At 40.8% G+C, this 24844-nt stretch overlaps 1 protein-coding gene across 1 annotated transcript in view; it reads left to right on the forward strand.

Moving 5' to 3' along the window:
• Positions 1-722: 722 nt before the first annotated feature.
• LOC102081126 (zinc finger protein 638) overlaps positions 723-24844 on the forward strand; it is a 32805-nt gene continuing 8683 nt past the window's right edge. Inside the window, exons 1-28 of the mRNA XM_019351425.2 lie at positions 723-867; positions 3460-5863; positions 7309-7370; positions 7715-7753; positions 7856-8341; positions 8563-8789; positions 9051-9223; positions 9434-9568; positions 10177-10275; positions 10379-10544; positions 10734-10832; positions 10934-10968; positions 12165-12317; positions 12480-12608; positions 12870-12917; positions 13427-13552; positions 14017-14143; positions 15287-15457; positions 15542-15576; positions 15812-15976; positions 16084-16218; positions 17070-17108; positions 17188-17328; positions 20270-20349; positions 20468-20491; positions 20733-21081; positions 21688-21741; positions 21961-24789. Of these exons, the coding sequence (XP_019206970.1) occupies positions 3740-5863; positions 7309-7370; positions 7715-7753; positions 7856-8341; positions 8563-8789; positions 9051-9223; positions 9434-9568; positions 10177-10275; positions 10379-10544; positions 10734-10832; positions 10934-10968; positions 12165-12317; positions 12480-12608; positions 12870-12917; positions 13427-13552; positions 14017-14143; positions 15287-15457; positions 15542-15576; positions 15812-15976; positions 16084-16218; positions 17070-17108; positions 17188-17328; positions 20270-20349; positions 20468-20491; positions 20733-21081; positions 21688-21741; positions 21961-24789 (8250 nt within the window). The 5' untranslated portion in view covers positions 723-867; positions 3460-3739. The remainder of the gene's footprint in view (positions 868-3459; positions 5864-7308; positions 7371-7714; positions 7754-7855; positions 8342-8562; positions 8790-9050; positions 9224-9433; positions 9569-10176; positions 10276-10378; positions 10545-10733; positions 10833-10933; positions 10969-12164; positions 12318-12479; positions 12609-12869; positions 12918-13426; positions 13553-14016; positions 14144-15286; positions 15458-15541; positions 15577-15811; positions 15977-16083; positions 16219-17069; positions 17109-17187; positions 17329-20269; positions 20350-20467; positions 20492-20732; positions 21082-21687; positions 21742-21960; positions 24790-24844) is intronic.

Here is a 24844-nt window from a genome sequence, read left to right on the forward strand (position 1 = left end):
CTCCTTCTTGAAAGATAAAGGCTCACTATATTTTAATTTTCAGAATAAAAAGGGCACTTGTGATATTATTACTTGTGACTTAGTATAAGAATTATTTGGCAGAAAGCTTATTTCAGGGAAAAACATCAATCATACCTTATTTCCCCCCTTTCCCATGCTTCCTTTTCTCACAGTCACAACATAAATAATATTTTATAATGTAAAATTTATCTGTGCAGGATTGGTGATGGGGTGTAAAACTCATTTCACATAAACATGTGTATTAAAATTCAGGCTGTGTTATAGTGGTAAAAAAAGATAAAATTGATCATGATCAAGGACATTTATATATGAATTGTTTTCCTATGGAAATAGCGCCACCGTGTGAAAATTAACTATAGTACAAAATCCTGCAGTCACCATAAGCCATCACAGAGAAAGATGTGGCGAAACTTTTCCAATTTTGTCTCACCGAAACTGAGGTATACATGGTTAATAATATGGTTGAAACAAAAAAAACAAACAAACAAACTCAATAATATATTTAAAACTTGCAGTTGTATTTTTCTAAAAAGTAAATAAAAAATTGAAAAACAAGTGCTTATCCCTGATAATACTAGTACTACTACTAGTACTACTACTACTACTACTAATAATAATGATATGCACAGAATGCGTTAGTGGAATTACTAGTTTCTTGAAAGTTGCCGTTACCGTTCGTGCTTTTATTTTGAAGGCAGACAATTGAAATGGAAATCATTGCGCTGGGTCACGTGGCTAGCATTTAGCGTTTCCTTTCCGTTAGCAAAGCTGTTGATTGCAAGAAGTTCTTCGCGAGGATACATTTGAGCACATTAGAAAAAAGGGATTACACACATATAAAGCACGGTATGTACACCGAGTCGTTGTAAAAAAACAAACAAACCCGCAAGCGATCAGCTTTTCCTTATAGCCGCTGTTTGTCGACCTGTGGTGATAGTTTGTAAACGGGCCTGCAGGAGTGTTGCAGTACTCCTCGGTAGCTGCATACATTGCCTTGCCTTTTTTGCCTCCTTGTGGCTGGACTGGTGGATTATGGTCTCGCCTCATATCTCACTGCTACACGGATTTTACTCAATCTGCCGGATTTAACTCAGTGGCATGACTGTCGTTGTCCCATGTATCCCCACAATCACCGCTTTACTTTATTTTCATTGGAAGTTAGTTTGGTGTGGAAACCCAGGGGAACAGGCACACTACACAATCGCACAACACATTTTAAATGCATTCATGAAAGGCAGCATTTACAAAAAATATTGACAACATGAATTCTACTGGTTGAGAAAAACAACCACTTGTCCTTCACTTATGATAAGCCCCCACTCCACTCCACAGACCTGGCTTGTATTAAAGTTTTCTCTCCTTTAGTGATGTATGTTAACCCCGCTCTTAAGACTCATCCCAGATGTGATGGTATTGGTTATCAGTGGCCTGGCATCAGACATTAAGATGGAACTATGGAAAAGATCGCCTGTCATTAACCTGCTCCCACACCATTGATGTGCAGTGAGCAAAAATCACCTATCCACTGCTGCAGGTGCTTACTTAAAGGCAGTGTAAAGTCTGCTGCAATGTAGACTGACTAAATCCTTGACTAAAACTACAGATGTCATTAACAGCTAATCACGTTGTCTGCAGCTGAGCTGTTGGTTAGTTGTGTTATTCTATATTACCATTTAAGGATCTATATTTTTTAAACATTTATTTATTTCCTTCTTTTCTCCTATTACGTTATTCTTCTTTACATCTGGTAGGGGCGTGTATCTGTGCAATTCACTTTCTCTTAAATTACTTTTAAGCGTAACATAGCTAACACAAATAATGCAAGAAAAAAGAAAAAAAGAAAAAACAGTCACATTGAGGGAAATCTGTTGTGTTTACTTGTGGCCTCCAAATATTGTCTCTGATTTTGGCATTGATGTCATCATTGATGACTTTGATAGCAAGGCTCTATATAGAAGACATGCACCAATCCAGTTTTGCACTGCATAACAGTTTGTCCCTAAAATTAGAGAGCCATTGTAGCCAAAGGGAGTAAACAGCAAATGTTCAGTAGTTTGTAGCTGCAGTTTTACCAACTACTTTTCTTTGGCGCTTTGCAAAGGTTTTTGACTCAACTACAAAAATTGTCAGGAATGAAAAGCAATAATGATGCTTTCTCTCACTGTTGCTGTGTTTGATGTAATAATTGTTGGGATGCTTTTACTGCGCTTCTCGGAACATAACCTGTTGCACATGTGAAAACTTAGTTTGTCAAAAGTACTTGCATAATGATCAGGTACAAAGTCTGTACAGACAGTGTACAGATTGGTTAAATTATTCCACGGTGCAAAATGATTTTACAGTGACACTAAAGTCACTTAAAGTGCAGAGGGCTAATGTAACCAGTTAAATTAAGCGCAAGCGGACAGCAGAGCATCAATTATGGTACTCAACTTTAGTCCCTTATCTGATGCAATTAAAGGTGAGCAGAGGAGTCTAATCTTGTCCCCTGAGGAGACAGAAGATCTTCATGAGCTGCTCTATGCCACCAACCTGCTACTGAGCATGGTTTATTGCGATCATGTTTAGGGGGTAGGAGGATGATTTATGGCAGTTTGCACCGGTCGAGGTCCATCTGTGTGCTGTCATTACCAGAAAGTCAACGGCAGATCCAGCTTCCGTCTCCAACTTTCCAAGCCATACGTCGTCTTTCTTCTGAATGCTGCCTTACCAGCACAGCACTGCAACTTGTGGACTGGACTTGGAGATTGTCATAATAAAAATACCACACCTGTTTAGCATGATTTTCAAAGTTGTGTGCATACGTTTTATTGTGAATTATGGAACTGAAGCCTCTGGCAGAACGGGCAAAGACATGAAAACGCATCAGTTTTTGGGTTACAATCCAATATTGTGTATGCTTGTATTGGCGCTTTAGTCTTTGTTTTATAACAGAATCTTTCAGGAGAAGATTCGTGTGACAGATTGACTTTAGTTCGACCTTATTGGGTACTAATCATGGGTCTTGTTAGAAACATCTAGATGTTGGACGACTAGAGTGCATGTTCCGTGTCTCTATCCACAGATCATGGACATGAAAAGGATAGAGGAGAACAAGATAAGATAAGCTGCTTTGGAAGATCTATTAACCTTATTCTTTTAATATTAGCACCTCCTTTCTATTTTGTTGTTGTTGTCTCCTGTGTCTCTATTGTTTAAATCCTTTGTTTTCTCTGTTTCTCTGTTTTTGATGCTTTTGTTTCCACCTTTCCTTCTTACTAGTGAAGACCTGAAGATGATACTAACAGAATGAGTCCGTATGAATGAATGAATCCTCGGGAAGCAGAATCTGCAAATTAAGAAAATGCCTCCCGGATGATGGATTTCATCTTTCCAAGATTCTGAGGACCACAACTCATTAACCTTTTTTCTTTGTTTTCTTTATTTTTAACTTCCCAGCTTTCCATTGCCATCGAAGCGTTACATCCCTTTTCTTGCACCAGGGCCCCAACAGAGCCCCCTACTTGGTGGGCTCCCAGGGAGCTCTTTACTGATCGGACAGCAAGCTGCATGCTTGCGGCTAGCTCAGCTGAAAGCCCACCTTGCGTTGACACAGATAAATAATGCTGTTGCTGTTGGTGGCCGAACCAACACACCTGCCCCATTTATACCCACAACACCCCCATGCCCGACTGCTGCAGCCATCAGTCTACTAAACCTTCTGAAGGTTGCTAACAACATGTCCCATCCCTTATATAACCCCTATGCCTCTGGGAATCAAAGTTCATCCCAGGGGCGCTATGGACAGTCCAGTATGCAGGCAGAGAGAGACTCTCATAAGACATCTCCTCATCTTGGGCCTGGGTCCAGCTTTAGCTCTTCTGGAGTTTCATCTGCAACTCCTGCAAAATCTGGAGGGATAATCCCATCACTGCAAACTATGCCAATGAGCTACAGGCCAGAAGGGAGTAAGACTTCAATGGAAGAGGACATAAAGAGGTCCATAGACATGCATATAAGCAGAGCCAGAGAGGAGGTGAGAAATCAGCCTTTAAAAAAGAACAGTCAATTTACCAGCACTCGAAGAGATGAGTATGATTCTTCAGGCAAAGATGTGACTTCCTACGTGTTGTCCTCAACCTCTCAAAGACCCCCTGATGTTGCAAGTAGCACTAGCTCCATGGACTGGTTGCCAAGTTACAAACGGGAAACTGAGGATGATTCGTCTAAATACTGTTCATCATCTGCTTCATTGAGCTATCAAAGCACTGGTGACGGTAGGTTTAATGCCTCGAATGAAAGAGAGCGCAATGTGCAATCCATTCCAGGCTTAGGTGATTATGACTACCCAGTGCCAGACAAACCTGTGGGCTCTGCAGAGTCTACTCATCCCAAGTACACTTCGGAAACAGCTGTGAACATCCTTATGCAGTTTGGACTTGAAAAAGAGGACCTGGAACATCTGATCTCATACCCCGAAGATCAAATGACTCCTGACAACCTGCCTTTTATCTTACGACAAATCCGCATGGAAAAGGCAAAGAGATCTGCAACAGCAGGTCCATCAAAATCCTACTATGATCCTCATTCCACCACAAGTATGAGTGGAAGGGAAAGGTTGAGTACTTCAAGAGGGGAAGGGATGCGTCAGGATGAATTGTCACCTATTGTCCAACCAAGTAAAGTGATTGATTATGGACATACTGGCAAATATACTGGGAGCTTTGGGGATGAGATTGGAAGGAGCAGCAGTGGAGCCAGTAGTGGTGGAAGTACGCTGCTGATGGGCTCCTATGATAGTAGCGGTCTCAGTCGAGAACCACTGCAAAAAAGTGTGACAGAGGTGAAAAACAGCACGTTGGTTTCTTCCTGTGATCAAGGCAGCTCTTTTACCAGTCATGGCTCAATGCGAAGCAGCGGTCCAGCTCAACAACTGCCCACACAACCAAACCAGTCATCTCAAGAAATCTTCAAAGGTTTCTCTCTGCCCAAGACAGACACAGACATAAGACCTCTTAAAGCAGAAGTCACTAAAGCCCTTTCTTTGAAAGATCCAGAGCCAGATCGCCAGTCAGCATCAAAAAGCCAACTAACTCCTAATATAGTTCGTAGTGTGCATCCAAGCCGACCTGGCCTTGTACTCATTGGCAGCAGCAGCAGCGACAGTCACATCAAAGAAAAGAGCAAGACTCACAGGCAAGTACCAAATGTTTCTGAGCAGATGAACAAACAGCAAATGCAGCAGAAGCAGGTACAACAGCAACAGGTGAAACAGAGAATGCAACCACCACCACCAAAGCAGCAGATGCAGCAACAGTTGAAGCAACAGCAGACGCAACAGCAACAAATGAAGCAGCAGCAGACGCAACAACAACAACTGAAGCAGCAACAGACGCAACAGCAGCAACTGAAGCAGCAGACGCAACAGCAACAAATGAAGCAGCAGCAGACGCAACAGCAACAAATGAAGCAGCAGCAGACGCAACAGCAGCAACTGAAGCAGCAGCAGACGCCCCAGGTACCTAACCTGCCGATCGGGTTGCAGCAGATGCAGAATCAGCCAGCTGTGCATATGGGACAAGTTTTGCAGTCTCAAGTTTTTTCGGCTGCAAAGCCAGTTCCACAGCCGTCCCTCATGCCAGGGCTCACGATGCCCGTTCCTCCGGGTCTCTCTCCGCTAATGCAGAACCTCATGAATTTCATTCATATACCGCAGCCCGCTTCCACCAAGCAGCTTCCAGCAAAGGTAGAAGTGACAAGGAATATCCCAGTGCTGGCCCAGATGCAAGACTACACTGCCGCTTCACCTAGGGTCTTTCCTCATACCTGCTCTCTATGTAACAAGGAATGTAATCAGATGAAGGTAAGTGGAAGATTGTTCGATGTTTTTGCTTTCTGTCAGTTTTTATTTATTTGACATGCAATGTTTTTTTGTTTTGTTTTGGTTTTTTTATTTTGGATCCCATTATAGGATTTTGGTTTGGAAAAAGTTTCATGGATGCTACTTTAAAGTTTATTTGGTTTGTTTTGTTCACTGTTCCTGCATAATGATGACTGTAGGAAGACTACCAACATGGCTTGCAAACATTTGGACAAATTTTCACATATTTCTGCAATTTAGTATTCTGTACCAGAATTTCTGAAGGATTACAGTGGAGACTAAACTTAACTCTATGTCTATCAGATATTGTAATTTAAAAATACTTCTGATAAGAGACCTTCAGAATCTTCAGTGGTCTGTAATTGCAATTGATAGATTTAATGTCTTTTGACTTGATGTTAACCCATGCGAAGACATTCAAGGCATTTGCTGACAATGGAACGAAGGCCTCAGATGACGTGATGAGGAGGAATCTGCAAACCTGAAGAACCTGTGCATCAGAAAATGTTGGAAAATGGCTGTTTTTTTATTTGTCTCTGTCCTTGGGCTGCTGTTCCACAGTGCATATTCAGCTTTCCTTTTTCTGGAACTGTTGCTGAATGTGAAAGTTCCCCTTTTTGAATTTTGTCATTAGAGTTAAGAATAGTGTGTTTTGTCCTTTATTTCATATCAGTAGGCACCTTGTTTTTGTGTAATACTGATTTTCTTTACTCATACTTTAAGTTAGTGTTTCTGTGTCACAAGACATTTACTACCACAGACATAAGCACCCGCTGGGCCCAGTCATGAGCTACACAAGCACCAGCTTTAATTTGATTTATTGTTGAATCTCTCTTTATGGATCTGCCTTCCTTTGCTGCACCAAATTTCACATTTGGGCTCCTCGTCACAGAAACAGCGCCTTCCTCTTCTGGCCTATTTCAACGTCATCTTCCTGTCGCTACTCCAACTGTGATCGTCATAGGTGGTGCATTTTGTCCTAATCCAAACTTGGCCTCTCCTGAGACGACCTTGTTGGAACCTTGGGAAATTTTGATGCCATAAGAAGAGCCTGAGAGTCCAGAATCCAGAGCCTTAGATGACCCTTTTGTTTTGGTTGTTTGTAATCAGATGTTTGACTTGTGTTTTCTTTATATACTAAATAATTTCATTTTTAAACTTTTATCCCAGGAGAGGTACAATGTGTCATGCTTATTTGTTCCTGTTTTTTTGGCCTATGAAGGTTTCTAAGTACAATCCAGGCTCCTGGCTAATGTTATAATGCTTCTCCGTTCAGTGAAGGACTAACTGTTAATATTTTAATATTTTTTTTAAGGCCACTGCAAAGTTTAGTGACCTTTTATCAGCAAGTGATGTCAATGACAAATGTTGCTCCTGATAATAATGAACCTTGTCTAAATGTTTTTTTGTTTTTTTGTGACCACTAGGATTGGATCTCCCACCAGTATACCAGCCTTCACATTGAGAACTGCAGACTTCTGCGAAAGCGGTCAATCTTTCTTCTCTGTACTTCGTGATTATGAACCGATATCTTTGGGGCAGCACAACCATGGTTGTGCCAAAATGATGCCAGGGTTGTAATGCTAGGATAGCTTCCTAAGAACTGTTCATTTGTATTTTTTAATTTTTCTTTATCATTTTTGTAGCCCATTGGCTGCGTTCCTGTAAAGCATCTTAATGATTTGCAGCATTTACCATGAGCCATTTTCCCTAACCTAAATTGTTGAAAGGCTGAATACATTTCTGAGTTTCTGAATTAATGAACAATAATATATTTTTAAGGACACTCTACCTTGCAACATCTGACAAAAATGTACCTGTGTTTTTCCACAGATACCCAGAATGGAACGGTGAAATAGCATCACTGCTAGGGTAAATATCTTCATTTGAAGTCATCTGGCGAAAGCCTGCAGCATTGGAGGCTTTCATTTTCTTTGATTTAACTGTGCCTTTCTTTTTATATGCAATTGTTAGTGCGTCAGGTACCAAGCCCTCTCCCTCAACTTCTGCTGAGACTTCCCAGAAGAAAACCAGACATGAGAGTCGTTCCCGTTCCTGCAGCCCCCGGAGCCATCGTGACTCAGAGCGTAGCAGGGACTTGCGAAGTAGCCGTTCCCACTCTCACAGCCCCCGCACTCATCGTGATTCGGAGCGAAGAAGAAATAGTCGAAGTAGCCGTTCCCGCTCTGGCAGCTCACGTCGCCGCCATGAGTCGGAGCGTAGGAGGGACAGACGAAGTAGTCATTCCCGCTCCGGCAGCCCACTTCGCCGCCATGAGTCGGAGCGTAGGAGGGACAGACGAAGTAGCCGTTCCCGCTCCGGCAGCCCACGTCGCCGCCGTGACTTGGAGCGTAGGAGGTACAGACGAAGTAGTCACTCCTGTTCTCGATCACGCAGCCCCCGAAGGGAGAGACACAGAAGCCGATCACGATCTCCGTACAGCGCCAGATGTAATCGCAGGTCTGTCCAACATACATTTTGATAACTAGGATCAATCAAGAAGATTTAGCTCTCCAGTGGATTGTTAAAGGGCGAAATATAACATATATATAAAAATATACATTTAAAAACACTTAATTGGTGGACAGTATTTACATTTTGTATCCATGCTGGGTGTGTGCTTTGAGATGTTTTATTTTTATTTTTGAGTCATTAAGTTCTTTGAGTAATACTTTTTTCAGGTCCCGGTCTCATTCTGACTCCTCATGGTATGACCGTCCTTCCTCTTCCCGATATCGATCACGGTCAAGGAGCCGTGAGAGGCGACCCTCACCGAAAAGAAGAGATAAGAAACGTTCACCACCGAGGAGAAGCTGGGAGAGGCGGTCGTTGGCGAAGAGGTCATCTCCTAGGCGAAATACGTCGAGCAGCTCGAAGATCTTGGCAAAGAAACTGCTGGAAACATCAGGTTTGAAAATTGCTTCATGGTTTTTTGGGGGGGTTTTTTTGGTATGTACTCATTGGTTTTTCTAAAATCAAAGTTATGTTCACTTGTCAACCCCCCTCATAACATTAACTTTACTAATGCAAATTATAAATAAAGACCAGCACCACCAGAAATGTCAGTATAGTTTTTTCTACTATTATAAAACTTTCAGAAACAGATGATGATTTTTGAGACTTGGCACCCACCAAAGTGTGAATCTCTTTTGCACCTGTGGTCCTTTAGCCCTCCAGTCCTTATCAAAACAGTCTGACCTGGAGACTGTCGTCAAAACTTTGACTCCTGCCCTGCTGGCTGAGCTAGCCAAGATGAAGTCATCCCGATCAACATCATCATCGTCCTCACGTTCTGCATCTCCAGAAACAACTAAAGGGAGGCCTAGCACAGAGAAGACCAAGGTGACTTCATGTTATACCTTTTTTCATTAATGTAATGTTTTGGATGATTTATAATATAATAAATAGTGACAGATGACGCAATTGTTGATGCCACGAAACCAAGATTAAATCCTTCAACACAAATTTATACAAGCAGATACTTTGAGTCCAGTTGTCATGATGAAATCTGCATTTGGTTTGTTCATATTTTTCTTCTCTGTGTTTCCATAGGCTGGTAAATCTTCCCCTCCGACCATGGTGAGGCTACAAGGGATTGTCAGTAGTCTCTCTCACAGTGAAGTGATTTCTGCTGTGGAGAAATTCGGAAAAACTAAGTCAGTTGTTTTGTTTAGGTCAAAATTACAGGTATGTACACTGAAATTTGTTCACTGTTATAGATGGATGAGTTCATTGACCTACTTGTGAATCTAGAGAAAGTTCCTCTCTTATTTGTCTCCTGGTTTGCTTCTGCAATCTAAGATAGATATTTATGCACTGGAGCTACAATTCTCTATAAATATACTCTCCGTTTATGGTTGTAGTCATGCATTCATTATGTGGTTTAAAGTCAGTTGGTTATCCTTACATTTCTTCTGTGGTCTTGCACTCCTTAAATTCATGGCTACTTTAGATTATACTGAGCTTTTATATAGACATCGCAATGTCAGAAAGTTTCTGCTAAGTCTAATGCTGTGAAAACATACACACTGCATTTTGTTTTTATTTTGCTGCTTTGGGTTATGCGTTTTTTTAATCTATATATACACATTGCTCTAAAAACATCCTTGGAATCGCACTGGTTGCTTGCAAGTTGCCATAGTTGCTTGTAGTTTGCATGGAAAAACTCAAACTTGTCATCAAATACTTGTAAGCTACTGACAAGTGCTCATGTATGATTTTTAGTGTGAATGTAGTAACTTAACAGTTTTGGTAGTAATCCAAATTTGTGTGTGTGTGTGTTTGTGCACACCCAGGCAGTTGTGTGTTTCGAGAAACAGGAAGATGCTGAGAAACTGAAGAGCTTAAAGAACTTTGACATAAAAGAAGTAACTGTCAGTGTTGTTAATGAAAAGGTAACTTTGTTTTCCCTTGAGAAATACAAATATTAAAATCACTGCTCTTCTGTGGCAAAATTATCAGTAATCTGATTAATCCAGTATTAACCTTTGTTTACAGGAAATTGCATCCAAGAAAACCACAAAAAGCAAACTGGAAACTACAGCAAAAGTCTCGGTTTCCAAAGCGAAAAACATCTCAGCTGAGCAGAAAGCTAAAACTGTAAAAACAGGTGATAAGGCTGAAGAAGCAGTTGAAAGTGTAGAAACGGTCACAAAGGACAAAGGTAGGTGGACAGAGAAAACATCTTCATGTGTGGTTTATCTTTGACAGCAGGATGTTGGACGGAATCAAAAGCTAAAGACTGTGTTTCTTGACGAGAACAGTTTTCAGATTTTTATTTAGATCAGCTGGGTAACTTGCATCCTATCTAAACTACCACTATTTAACTTAACTACATTTACTTTATTCTAAGTCCCTGTGACTGCAAAGAAGATCTCAAAGTATCCGGACGCTCCTACCCACCCAACATTTGGGGAACGGATAGAAAAGCAACTGTGTCCAGAAAGAATCCGTAAGAAATCCCCAAAGATTTGTATGAAAGATTTTTCAATGTGAAGATATTTTCTATTTTATAATTATATTTTTGTTTTTCTTTTGCTCTGCACTTTACAGGTTGTCTCAAGACAGTCAGACTTTGCAATTCAAAGGTAACATTAAAAAAAACACTTAAATTATACCTGTAAGAAAAACATGCTTTGTCAAAGTGGTTAAGTTTTGATCTGAAATAGTTCAATTTGTTTTAAAGGTTTATAATTATATCTCATTGTCAGGTGACACTAAATGTAGAAAAATGTTAAAAATTCAGTAGGGATGCCGAAATTTACATACACTAATAGAATTACACAAAGCGTGGTTACCAATTTGGTACCAAAACAAAATAATTATCGTGCATCTCCAAAAGTTGAATCTGTTCATCTGGACGTAGCGCTTTGTGGGAGAAACGTTTCGTCACTCATCCAAGTGACTTCTTCTGTCTCAGCTGACTGCAGGTTTCCCCAAAACTTATAAACAGTACATTTGCATAATGACTGAAACCAGCCCACTGAAGGAACAATGGACCGGGAGGTCAGTTCCTTAATTTTAATTATGCAAATTCTAATGACCATTGATCAACAACCACTGATCAAAGACCAATGATCAATGGCCATGAGTACCATTTACAGAGGTTTGGGGAATGGCTGCAATCACAGCATTGTAAGATGGCGAAAAATTATCTTGTATACTAACACATTAAAAGTCTGTTATTAAAAAGCTAATTTGAAATGTTCAAATTATATGCACAATCATCCAGGACATGGTGATTTTGAGTGCTTAAAAATAGGGGTTTAAGTAGGGGGCTTGAATACCTCAGCAAGTTGTTTTAGAACTAAGGAACCTTTTAAGAAGCATAAGAGATGAAAGTTCCTCACAAATTAATAGAATCCCAGCTTTTCTTTTTAAGCAGTCTACTACAGAAACAGTTTTTCTTTCCTGAGTTTGAAAAGCACAATAGTGCTGTTTACACATTTCCTTTTGTGAATCAGTTATCACTCTTTAAGAATCCGCCTTAAATGAAAAGTACTTTCATAGCTGACTCTTACTGCCTTTTTGTTATCAGTGAGTCAAGGTTAAGCTGTACTATGTAAAAAATAAAAGAAGTTAAACTAAAATCATCATCAGAAACATTTTGTACTCAGTATTTTATTCTGATGTACCTCATTGTGTTCATAGTTGTAGACAGTGCTCAAAGTGAGGCAGAGTTTATAACTGAATGTTTGCCTTTTTGAGATTTCTGTCTGGAATTTCTTCAATTGCAAACTAATCTAAAACTTTAACTCTGACTTTATTCGTTTCTTTTGCACAGCTTGTTTCTCTTAATTACAAGGTGCTGTTAATAAGCAACCTGCCTAAGTATCATGATGGCTGTTATGCAGAGGAGGACATCGCCAGTCTGCTCACTCCACACAGATTTGAATATTATCACGACACGATCTACGTTATACCACAGGCGCGCATGGTAAGCACCAGGTCATGAATTTGCATTGGGCTGGATTATTACCTTCATTTTAATGGGATTCTAAATGTCTTTTCTAAGACATTTAGACCTAACTAACATTTAGTTAATACGTATTTTGTGAGCGCCTGTCAGTGTGTCAGTGTTTGTTTGTTTTCCCTTCAGGCTTTTGCCCTCATGCCGACAGTAATGGCAGCCAAAAACATCATGCTAGTATCAGAAAGACATAAATTTATTCTCAATGGGTCTAAACTTCGACTGCAGCTTGTGAAGAGCAGGAATATCAAGACCCCGGTGAGCACTGTTTAGATAATACACTTTACTGTTGTGACATGTTATTAAAAATAATTGAAAATATCTGTATCTGCTTGTTGATGGAAACAGTATGTTTTTAAATGTTCAATCTATTTAAAATGTGGTTGTAAATAAAAAAATTAATGTAACATTTTGTAGAGGCTATAAGTAATAAAAAAATACTCTTTGAACTGAAATCAATTTAACAGAATCCAACATTTATTTGATGTAATGACTTTTAACTATTTGTTTTTCTTTCAGCTTGAGTTTTATAAGTATCTGATGAATCGGCTGTGTTATGTTATGAAGGTAACACGCACACATATCTCAGAAACAAAGACTACACTAGAATACCTTATAAAGTATAGAGTATAAAGTTATAACTGGAAGCACTCACATCCAAGTCAAAACACCTTGAAAAATATGAGCATATATTAACACAGGGCTAGGAAAGGTTTGGATAACTTTTTTCCTGGAATAAGTTAAATCCTCATTCAAAACTGCATTTTGTATTTAAAAAAATGTTTGTTTTTTTTAATTTGAAACATGCAAAAAACTAAGAACCCAGGAAAGGGCCAAAAGCGGTTTTCTGTGTACACAGCTAAGTTTAAATATTTTCTCAAACAATGTTATCAACAAAAGCAAGAACTGCAGTTATAAATTGTTTGGATAATGAAGATAGCTGCCAGGGTGCATACATGCTGTGTGACTATATGTGCAAACTTATGACCTTAATCTTGGAACTGTAGTTTAAGAATGCATGGAATGTCATACTGTTTCTGGTTTGTTTTAATGTTCACACGGGTTTCTCGAAACAGGAAGAGACAGATATTGGAGCACGGACAATCTACATCAGGAACATCTCACCAGGCGAGTCCCGGGATCTCAGAGAAGCTTTGGGAAAAATCGGTACTGTAAGAAACTACCTGCCTCTTCTCAACAAGGTATAAACACACTTATAAGCAGCAACAAGTGCATGTTTTAAAAGTCTCTGAAAGGCTGTATGAGATATGTGTTTATGTAAGTGTATTCTTAACTATCCCCCAAAAATTGACAGACACATTAAAACAAGATAATGTGACTGGATTTGGATGCTACTTATCTTGATGAAAGCACAACTGCAAAACTATAAAGATAGTAAAGAGAGACTGCAGGTAATCTGTTCGCTGTAGCAGATGATTCTTCATATGCTCATGCGCACTAGTGTTCATCACATTAGAGCATTAGTGCAGGGGTCATGTTGAGCATGGCTCCAGTGCATCATTGAGTCAGGATTTCTGACTTTTGAATCCAGTAAACTCCACAATAAAGCTGTGCTTAGCTCACTGTTTCCATGTGTTCCATTTTCTACCATTTAGAATGTGAAATTAAAATCTTTAGAGTAAATTTTATCTTTCTTGTGTTTCAGGTGTTAATTGAATTTGAGTCTCTGTGTGATGCTGATCGCCTTGGTGTTTGGTACAGCCTTCTAAAACGGGCCACTGGCCACAAATTGTCAAGGGTGGAAATACCACACAGTGGATTTACGTCACTGCGTAAGTGTGTTTTGAATGGGATTTTAAATAAATGTGATTCAAACGGGAAAAAAAGATAGGTGAAGTTGATGGAAGGTCATCTGGTAAGACCCTGAATATGGTGGGTTGTTTTTTGGCTGTAAAACCTGTCTGGTAAGGGTAGCTGCTATTGTCCTGCTGGCCTTCCTGTACTGTGGGATTGCTTTGGGTGAGGTACATTTGCACGCTTTAAAGATCTACATGGTCTTCTACAAGGCAAGCTTAAGAGTTACACTTTTTACACATTGGTTGTATTGTCCAAAATGGAAAATTTAATACATTTTGTATGGACAATACAATTGCCGTATTGTCCAAAGACAAGAGTCTTTGGACAATACGGCAAATATTGTCATCTTAGTGGGTGATGCACAAGAAAACAAGTGAATTGAAGATTACAAGGAGTGGCAAAAGCATACTGATACTAGAGACAGATTAAAATCCAGCTAATCAGGGGCACTATAGAGCAAGACATGGTGTAACACACAACTTAGTAGAGCTGCAGAATTCTGAAAAATTCTCTTATAAATGTCACATTCCACTTTCTGAACTTCTAAAATTTGCTTAGAGAACAAAATAAGGACTTATTGGGCCGGACCACAGACTACTGTGGGACTTTCTGTCGGAAAGACTTAAAATATACGGAGAAGACACCTCGCGGCCTGCAAGAACCACGCGCCAACGTGATACAGATGAATCGAACTAAGTCTCATCCAGCCTAACTGAAACGGCAGGCATGACTGCTGAAGAACTGAAAGCCAACACTAAACTCCCTGCGAGGAGAACTGTCTAAAGTCATAAAAGAGGAACTTAGAGATATTTTTGGAGTTCAGTTTTATCAATTCTGAAATACAAGTAGTCAGGTCCGAAATAGCTAACACTGCCAGTAACCCCGGTTATTCCCTTCTTTTATTGTCTCTGCCCTAGACACATGAACCACAGTCATTACTTAAACTCCACTTTTTCAGACTGGCATTTGATCTAACTCTCTAATCATTTTTTTCTGATGCCTATGATACCTTGGGTATCTGTAAAGGTGCTTAAAGTTAAACTGAAAGTCAGTTAAAAACCTGACACATACACACACACAAAAAAAAAATTAAACAAAACTTATTTTTGCTTCTGCAGCACCAAGATTGCCACACAAAGCTTTGCCAGACAGCGAGGTTGCTGTTGATGGGGCAACTGTCCCAACAGAAGATATTACCATCCCACAACGCAGCACTTCACCATATTGGATCACAATGACAACTAGTCCCTTTGTTTTCCCCACTGTCTCTCCTTGGTTCACAATCCCAGGTGAGAGAAAAAGCTGAAAACTAAAATTAACCTCCAGATATAAAGTGTTGACTGTTACTAACTGTGTGTGTTTTACACTTCTAGAGTATTTTACTGTCAGTGAACCTGATGACATTGAGGTGAGTGCATTTTATAAGTACAGGTTTCATGTGTTAAACAGGAATCCTTGAGTAAATACCAAGAGGCGTCCATTTTTCCAAATACCGACCTCAAAAGCCACGTTTCTTTTTTTATTCTAAACTTGGGTTCATTTTGTCTTCTCTATGTGGTCAGTTATAGTAATATATTTTTTTAAAAAGTACTGCAAAGTTTCTGTTCACATAAACTTTGGTTCTTGAACCTTGTGTCTTGTAGAAAGCCCAATCTCAGGGTTCTATGTTCTCCACGATCATGTTGACCGGTTTGCCAGAAGGAAACTACAGACAGGAGGATGTCGCCAAGCTGGTGTGGCGTTACTTCCCTGATCAGACTGTTCAGACTCTGTACTACAACATAATCGTTTTATCACTGCAGAGGAGGGTGAGGAGTAGACCCAGCAGGCTGATACAGAGAAATTTGCATTTGCAAATTTAATTCAATTTAATGATTAATATTGAATGTTTCCTTTGCATCATTTTCCCCCCCAGGCCTTTGTATTTTTTAACAGCTGGGATGCGTGCTGCGATTTCGCCAGAGATTACCTCAAAGATCCAGTTACAGTTGGAGAGTGGAGACTCGGAGTCCACATTGTTTTACAAGACATGCATCCTGGTTCAAGTGAGGTATGAAAATAGAGCTGGAAAATCTGGGCTGTTAAATCAGGGGCATGCTCCTGTTTCACTCAAACTATTCAGATCCCAATCAAAACAGATTTCTCCTCTAAGGAGTGAGCACAGCATCATCCTTCTCTAGGGAATTGCACAATTTAGTAGAAATTAAAAACAGGGAAAATATGCATGACTTTCATATCAAGTATTTATTATTATTTTGTCTGTGTTTGTTCTTTCCTTTTTGCGACAGCAGCACAAAAGCTGTATGAACTTTATCCACTTTTCTGTTCATAGGCGACAACCCTCGTCATTCCGCCACCACTTTAAAGTTTCCACAGAGCTTCTTGTGAAGTCAGCTCTGTGTCCCCAGACATAGGTTATAGAGTGTTTCACTGACTATTAAGCAATGCCCTTACTTATTTTCAAACTTCAGTCACTGCTAACCTTCTAGCTTCAGAGTTTCCCATCTCAAGTTTCCTTGTGGGCTAGCTATTCAGGCCCTTTGTGAGAACTCTCTCCACAGCTACATGTTAAGAGGAATTGAGGTCGACAAATTTTGCGGAAAGTTACTGAGACTCAAAAAGCATCAAATAGTTCCTGCAAAACTTTGGTTATATGTTATGTCGTTACTGTCCTGAAGTATGAATCCTTTCCCACAAAGATGCAAACCAGGAGTTGTAGCACATCTCTGAGGGATCGAGTTACTTCTCACTTACAGTGGAGTCCAATATTTATCTTATTAAATGTGGTCAATAGAACATTAAAAAACACTCTAACCAGGAGGAGAGTTATTCAATAGTTATTTTACAAACAAAGGATCAGTAATTGATGTAATCCGCTTTCATCTTCTACTCTTTTCACAGGAGAACATGTACAGAAGCATGATGAAATGGAGCAGCACTGTAAGTCAGCAGTCACATAAATCCGTCCTGTAAAAGCAGCAGGCTCGGGTCTCCCATCTTAACGCTGGTTGTTTTTCAGCATGTTCCAGAGTCTGAGTCTCTGGAGGACCGGCTGCTGAGTGTGGAGGTCTCCGAGGTGAATGTGGACCTTCTCGTGAAGATCATGAAAGTGGTGGCTTCCATTGCTGCTTTTGTCAGATTTTTGCCGCTTGGCAACAGGGTACGATTTCATAAACACCTGCAACTTTTTCACTTTTTACATCTGCAAGGCTTGTCATGGTGTCTTAAAATGCATCTTTTTCTGAAAAGACTTCAGAAGGTATTAAGTCTTAAATTTCACCCACAAAGCTGGTACAGTTTGGTTCGATTTACACTGCTTAATAAAATTAAGGGAACACTTAATCAATGTTCCCTCTAAGCTGCGCTAGTGCGCAATTGCGCACTCCTGGCACGATCTCTGCGCACAGAACATCTGTGTTACACTATAATCCAGTTTTGAGTTCCCTCCCCATTTAAGACGCCTTAACGCCCACCCACATCCTGGGCCATCTGACCTCAGGAAATCGCATGATAAGGTGGGGCCAGGTTTCACAATGAGCTCACCCAAAACCCTGGCTGATTGGGAACCACACCCGCTTTCACACCTTGGCTCAGGTGATTAGAGGATCATCAGGGGGTCCTTTGTCCCTCCTTGGGGGGATACTCCCACTGGGTTTAAATCTGGGACTCTCGGCCATTTGACCTTAGAACTGAAGAAGCTTCTCGGATGAGAGGTGAAACGTCTTCAAGCAACTTAAAGAAGTCCAGACGCTTTTCTTTGCTAGCTCCTTTGACTACGATGACCTGGATGACTGAGAACCTTCACAGACATACTGTTGAATGGTCATTGCTCTTCTATGGCCCTGTCATGAACCAAGCAGCCAGGAACACACAGGCACAAATGTTATCTTCAAAAAACGGGCTTTATTATACCCCAAAAGGACAAGATGATTACAAAAATTCAATTTTTTTTAAGAACCAAGTGGGCCCATAAAAGAGGTTTACTTAACAGAGTTCTACTCAAAAGTCACCTGCACAACCACATAACTCAACAAACTGACCTGCCCAAATGAGAAACAGCTCCAGTCATATAGCAAATGAACAAACCATTAGTGATGTGTCGGCCGCGAACGAAACGGCTCTTAGAGCTGACTCTTTGAAGTGAACGACACGAGCCGGCTCCTTATTGGGAGCCGTGTTTTGTTTTGTTTTTCTCTCACCCACTCTCTCGCACTTTTTTCCGCTTCACTCCGCTCGCGAGCCTTGTGCTTTGCGCTGGGAAAAGGGGGAGGGCAGTAGTTACACTCAGTAGCACAGGAACAGAGCAGGAGGGAGAGAGCAAGAAAGAGAGCCAGGGACAACAGCGTCACATTAGAAAGGTATAGTAATCATCCACAACTATTTTCAGTTGCGGATGATAAAGGATTCAGAAAGTTTATTCATGCAGGTCCATATGACAGAGAATGTGCATCTTCTTTTAGTTTTCATATTTTAATTTATATTTAATTGTGTTGTGGTTTGCAGTGTTTTGTGTTGTTTCACTGTAAATTTGTTTAAAAGGAAAAAGCTGAAAATTTAAATAGTTAAAAGTTGAAATGTGAATAGTTGGTTTTTGTATTATATGATTTATTTATTACATTTTATGTGGAGTGAATAAATAAAAGTATATTTACGGTGGCCCCTAGAGACAAACCACGTACAAACTCCAAAACACATACAAAACACAACAGAAGTGCTCCAGGATGCTCGGCGCAGTGTTGAGCTTTTGTTACCTAGTGGCTACACAAGCCAGCAAGTACCAACGACCGGATTTGGTGTGTGGTAGTAACAGGTAAATGAACATTTTTTTTTAAAATTATTTGAATATATATGAGTGCTTGTGTATAAATACACAAACAATACACATATGCTTTCAATTGTGTAATTTAAGTGATCTAGGTAGCTCTGTTTTGGAGGTTCAGTTAACGCTAGAAATGTGTTTTGGAGTTTGTACCTGCTTTGTCTCTAGGGGCTACGACATATATTTATATATAAACATATATAAATAAAAACACGTTGTTGTTTTTGTTTTTTTTACATTAGTAATTCCTTTTGTGCATATTTTTATATTGTTGTTAATAATAAATTAATTAAAGCAACAAAACAACCTGAAGAGCCGAAAGAGCCGGTTCTCTAAAAAGAGTCGGAAATCCCATCACTACAAACCATTATAACACACCATCTCCTGATATTTTCTTCACACTTTTGAAGCCGCACTGTTAGACACTGCAGATCTTCTTGTGACTGCCATTCAGGAGGAGCTAGACTGCCTATGCAACCTGAGTTGCATGCAGAATTCCACCAACAGTGAAAATCAGAAAAAATTCAATCAGGGAGGATAAAGAAAGCAATAAGTGGTTAACACAGAAAATAAAGACATTAAAAAAAACCTGTGTAGCTTTGCAATGGCAGTGAAAATGGTCAAACAGAACATCCCTGAAGTTAACTGGTGTAACTTTCTTATACTGTGATGATCACGTGGTTTTTAAACTGTGTTTTTAAGTTTGACTTATTTTATTCGGTTTCCAGCTTTAAGCAAGACTTTTAATATTGAGAAACTTTTTAAATGAGTCTGAAGGAGACTTTGTTTTTTTAACACTAGTTCAGCAAGTTTTAATATTCAGACAGTCCCTGCGGCAGGCAATCTGAATTTTACATGCCATTGCGAACATTGGTGAAATGCACCAAGTTCTCAACCAAGTGGTAATCTTATGACCTGTCCAGCCTTTCGTCCTGGCCCATCTAGCAGGGAAGATGCCTGCACTTTGAGGCAGCACTAAGTTATTCTTTTATTGTTTCTTGCTCAGTGGTTTTATTCTTTAATCAAAAACTTTGCAAAAGTATAGAAAAATGTTTGCACTTATTTTCCATTTGCAAGTTTGAAACACCAAGATTTTTTTGTTCTTTTACCAAAAAGTTGTACTATGGTACAGGGCAATAAAGAAACTTGCCAGGACCTCTGTCCTGTTACTTTCACAAATTGGGCCTGTAGCGCACCCTTTGAGTACCACTGTGTTGCTCAAATTTCCTCAGGAAGAAAACATTTTTACTGTCACTGATTTAATATCTTTCTGTTTTCTCAGATATGCATTGAGATGGCTGAACCTGGTGGATTAACACAGGTGATGGAGAGCAATGTCGCCAAGGACTATTTCTCTTCTTGGTAAGTGTGTCCCACAATCAGAAGTGAGACAAAGAGTACACTGATTTTAGAATGTGTGTGTTTTTTAAAGTGTCTTCATGTTTGTCTGACCTTGTGCTTTTTTCTCTCCTCTTCATAGGAGTAAAGTCGGACGTATTGAGTCGTGAGTATCTTTCTATTTCAGGTTTAGTGGCAGAGTCAAAACAGTGATGATGACTGCTACACTCCTCAAGGTTGTGCTATAGTAAACAGTTCCCAAAGATGCAAAAAGAGAAGAATGTGATTTAGACATAAGCAACTCTAGATTAGAAATTTGAAATGGAATTTCTTATTTCACATTAACATTTTGTGACAACAAACCTCTTTTCATAGTAACCTACTGGCATCTTTGCTTTTAAATTCAGTTTGAAGAGCCTGAAACAGCGTCTGCAAGACTCGGGTAAGAACACAGTTAACCTCGAACTGGAAACTGAGAAGGCTGCAGAATCGACCGTTGCCCCTCAGCCAAGTGAGGAAGGCCAGAAAGCAGCAGTGAAGGAAGAGGGGCCACCACAAACTTTGGTCACTGCTCCTGATGCAAACGCCGCCCCCGCCGCTTCTAGCGATGCTCCTTCGGCAACAAGCCCAGTCAAGTCTGAGGAAAAAGACTCAGAACTTCCTCACATCAATGAGGACATTTTCATGGCCATTACAGCTGCGGTTCGTGAGCATAGACAGGGTCGAGGATGCAGGGCACAGAGCAAGGAAAGAGAGGTAACACTTTAAATTTCACCGTGTTTTCCCAAAATATCTTAAGACACTAAAAGCCTACTGTTGGAGATCACATATGAGCATTGTATAGTAGTACACTGTTGATTGTTGCGGTAAAGCTGGAGGCTGTATGAATAATTAATGCTGATAATAATAATAATGTATACTTTATTGATGCCCCTGGGGAAATTACTCTCTTTGCATTTGAGCCGTTCACCCAGTGAAGCAATGGGCAGCCACTAAGCAGGCGTACCGTGTGTAGGGATGGTACCTTGCTCAGGGTTACCTCAGGGTAGCCGTTCAGTGGATTTGAACCCCCGACCTTCCGATCACGGGGCAAGTGGTTTCGAAGTCTGTATTTCACATGTGGTAGTAGACTGGCAGTTTACGTCTGCGACACCTGATCAGCCGAAGGCAGAGCAGAGAAGGAGACTGCTCACTCCCCATCATGACAGGCGGAGATACTGTCCACTATACTAATGAGGAAGATACCATTTTTAGATTTGCATTATTTCTGGAACAGATAAATTAAGCGAAGGTCATCATTACATATAGTCAGAATAACACGAAATTAACTCAGTTAATTTTTTTTCTTATCTTAATTTCCAGAGCAAAAGCTGCAGCCCTAGTAGGGCACAGGATGAAGACGCACCAAACGAAAAGGTAAAAGTTCATCAGACCCACGAGGATTTCTCTTGTGGGTGGTGGCGGTGGGCGACTGGGCTAACTCAAACACTTAATCACACTGAGAAAATTGGTCATGTGGTTACTGATCATATAGGAGGTTTTTGTGGACAGAGGGACATTCATTGATAGTTACACTCTGATTATAGTGTAAGCTGTTTCATGGCTCAACAGACTGTTTTTGGTTTTTCCATCTAGGTTCAAGTTGATAATTTAGAGAAGAAAGTTTCTTCAAAGAGCCGCCCTTTTGGTGAGCCGGATTTCAATTTGGACCACTTTGTCACTGTTGATGAAATTAACGAGGACGCAGCAGACGCAGACCCCAATGATGAAAGCGACTCTTCAACTAAGCCAAAGTCCACAGAGAATACGGAAAGGCAAAGCTCAGATGCGTCTCCTGCTTCCAAACGAACCTCAGCAAGGTCCTCCAAAGACTCCAGCAGCTCAGCCTCTTCCTCATTAGAGCCCACGAAATCTTCTGAGAAAAGCAGTTCAACCTCCTCACCACGAAAAAGTAAAGACTCATTTGAATCCACCAAACCCGAATCCTCTGTGAGTGTCAGTAAGCCTGTTTCCTTTTCTGGTGAGAAAACGCAGCCAAGCAAACCTCCAGACAAATCGTCGCATTCTTTGTCCTCGGGTTATAGGACCCGTTCATCAAAGATGGCATCAACCGCTGCTGCAGAGCTAACGGAGGAAAGTGCAGCAACAAAGTCTGACCTCAAAGTGTCAGCAAAGGAAAATCAAACTAAAATGGAAACATCATCAGAGACACAGCCACCTGCAGAGGGAGAGGGATTAGGGATGAAGAGCCAAACACAGACTCTGGAGGCTGAATGTAAGGATGACGCAGACAAAGAGTCAAAGAAAAGCAAAGGAGAAGATGGGGAAAAAGACAATGCGGGGAAATATCCACAGGAGGAGGAAGATGATGGTGAAAGTTACCAGATCCTTGATTCGAACGAGGAGCCAACAGATGAACAGATAGATGAAGACACAAACCAAGAGACTAAAACAGAGTCATCAGGGCCTGAGCAAACCCAGAGTTTGCATGAGGGGGATAGTCAGGTCTTGGACAGCATTGATGATAAAGGCTCAGAGGAGTCCAGTAAAACTGAAACGGATGCTTCTCTCTATATGATAGACAGCGTTAGTGAAGACCAAGCCAGTACAGTCCAAGAGGACAGTCATCTGGTCAAAGATGAAGGTGCCACAGCAAAGCAGCTGTCTGAGGAAAAAATTCAAGATACCAATGCTGAACCAGATGCAGCTGATAAAAAAGAAGGGTTGGATCCAAGCATGAACCAAACTCCAAGGTCCAGTGCAGATGGAAAAGAAATGAATGAGGAGATGCTCTCAGAAAAATCAAACAAAGCTTCCAAATCATTTTGCCAAACTCCAAATAATGAAGAACAAGAAAACAAAGGCAGTTCAGCAGATGTTACTAAACAGAAAGCCTCTGAGAAGTTAGATTCAGTCAATGATCACACCGGAGGAGAAGATGACAGGAAGGAACGTAATACTCAGAGCCAGGAGGTATCTAAAGCAGTCACTGAAGGAACTGAAGAAGAGGAAGAAGCTTACCAGATAATTGATTCTGTGAAAGAAGAGCCAGAGACCACAGAGACCGAGGCAGAGGCTGAGAACAAGGAGGAAAAAACCAAGAAAGACGCTGAAGTGGCTAAACGAGCTGAAAGACCAACAAGGAGGGGTGGACCGAGAACCAGAACATCTAAAAGAGAGGAGAAAGAGACACAGGAGGAGATGATCTTTGAGGTAGTGGATTGTGTTGAAGATGAATTTGTTCAACATGTCTCCACCACAGAGAGGCCTGGTAGAAGGAGGTCGGCCAGAGGAAACAAAGAAGATAAAATGATGCCAACTTCCACAGTTGCATGTATAAAACCCGTCAGGGAAGAGGAATCTACGTCCGAGATCCCAGACTCAGTGGAGGGTAAGGCTGCCATGAACGAACAAACCATCACAACAAGGTCAACCAGAGGAAGAAGAGAAACTAAAGAAGACGTCTCAAAAAAAGACAAGACACCAACGAGAAGGAGGCCGACACCTGCCAGAGATTCTCAGGAACCAAAGAAGGAGGAACCTCTGCAGACTGAAGAGAAAGGCCCCATGAAAGAGAGCACACCAACAAAGAAGAGCGAGGAGAATGCCACCTTTACAATAGTAGACCCAGTGCAGGATGAAATTATTAAGGATGAACTGGCCAAAACTCCAGAAAAAAGAAGAAGGGGAAGACCAAAGAAGGACACTAAAGTAACTAAAAAACAAGCTGCCTTGAAGAATGCTGCATCTAGTAAAGTGGCTGATGAAGAGGAGGCCATTTATCAGATTGTTGACTCGGCTGAGGATGAGACGGCTGACAATGAGCCTCTCAAAGACCAGAGTACAGAAGAGCCAACAGTGCCTAAAGACGATAAAGACTCAGCATCGCCAAAAAATGCAGATGAGGAGGAGGAAGAGCTGTTGTATCAGATTGTAGATTCTCTAGAAGACGATCAAGTCCGAGAAGACCCAACAAATGCACAAACATCAGACAGAGAGACAAAGGAGCGAGAGACACTCGGTAAAAAAGAAGACTCTCTCACATGCGGCGCTATGGCTGCGGAAGTGGTCGATAAAGAGGAGTGTTTGGATCACACTGCTGAGGTTAGTAATGCTCTATCTGCTGAAGACGGGTCTGGTACAGCAACAAAGGAAGAGAAGCCAAAAACAGATACTAAAGAGGCCACTGGGTCCCAAAGTGATGCTGCTGCAGTACCAGAAGAAAAGACAAATCTGGAGGAAGACACCCAGGAGCTGGTTACTCTGGATGAGGTGGGAGCAGATGATGCTGGGGAGGAAAGAGCAGTGGAGGGTCAGGACTGGAGCAGGGAGATCACCAAGGGAGAACCTGCAGAGCTCATCACTCTGGATGAGGTTGTTGAAAATGATGAGGAGTGGGAAAGGACAGTGGAGCCCCGCCCACCAACACAGGAGAGCCAATCAGTGGAGGCCGCAGACATAGAGGTAATGTTGAGATTCATTTGAGCGTCTTTGTTTCCTCTTTAGTAAAAACAGAAAA

This window comes from Oreochromis niloticus, linkage group LG3, assembly GCF_001858045.2.
Source record: "Oreochromis niloticus isolate F11D_XX linkage group LG3, O_niloticus_UMD_NMBU, whole genome shotgun sequence".
Taxonomy (NCBI): domain Eukaryota; kingdom Metazoa; phylum Chordata; class Actinopteri; order Cichliformes; family Cichlidae; genus Oreochromis; species Oreochromis niloticus.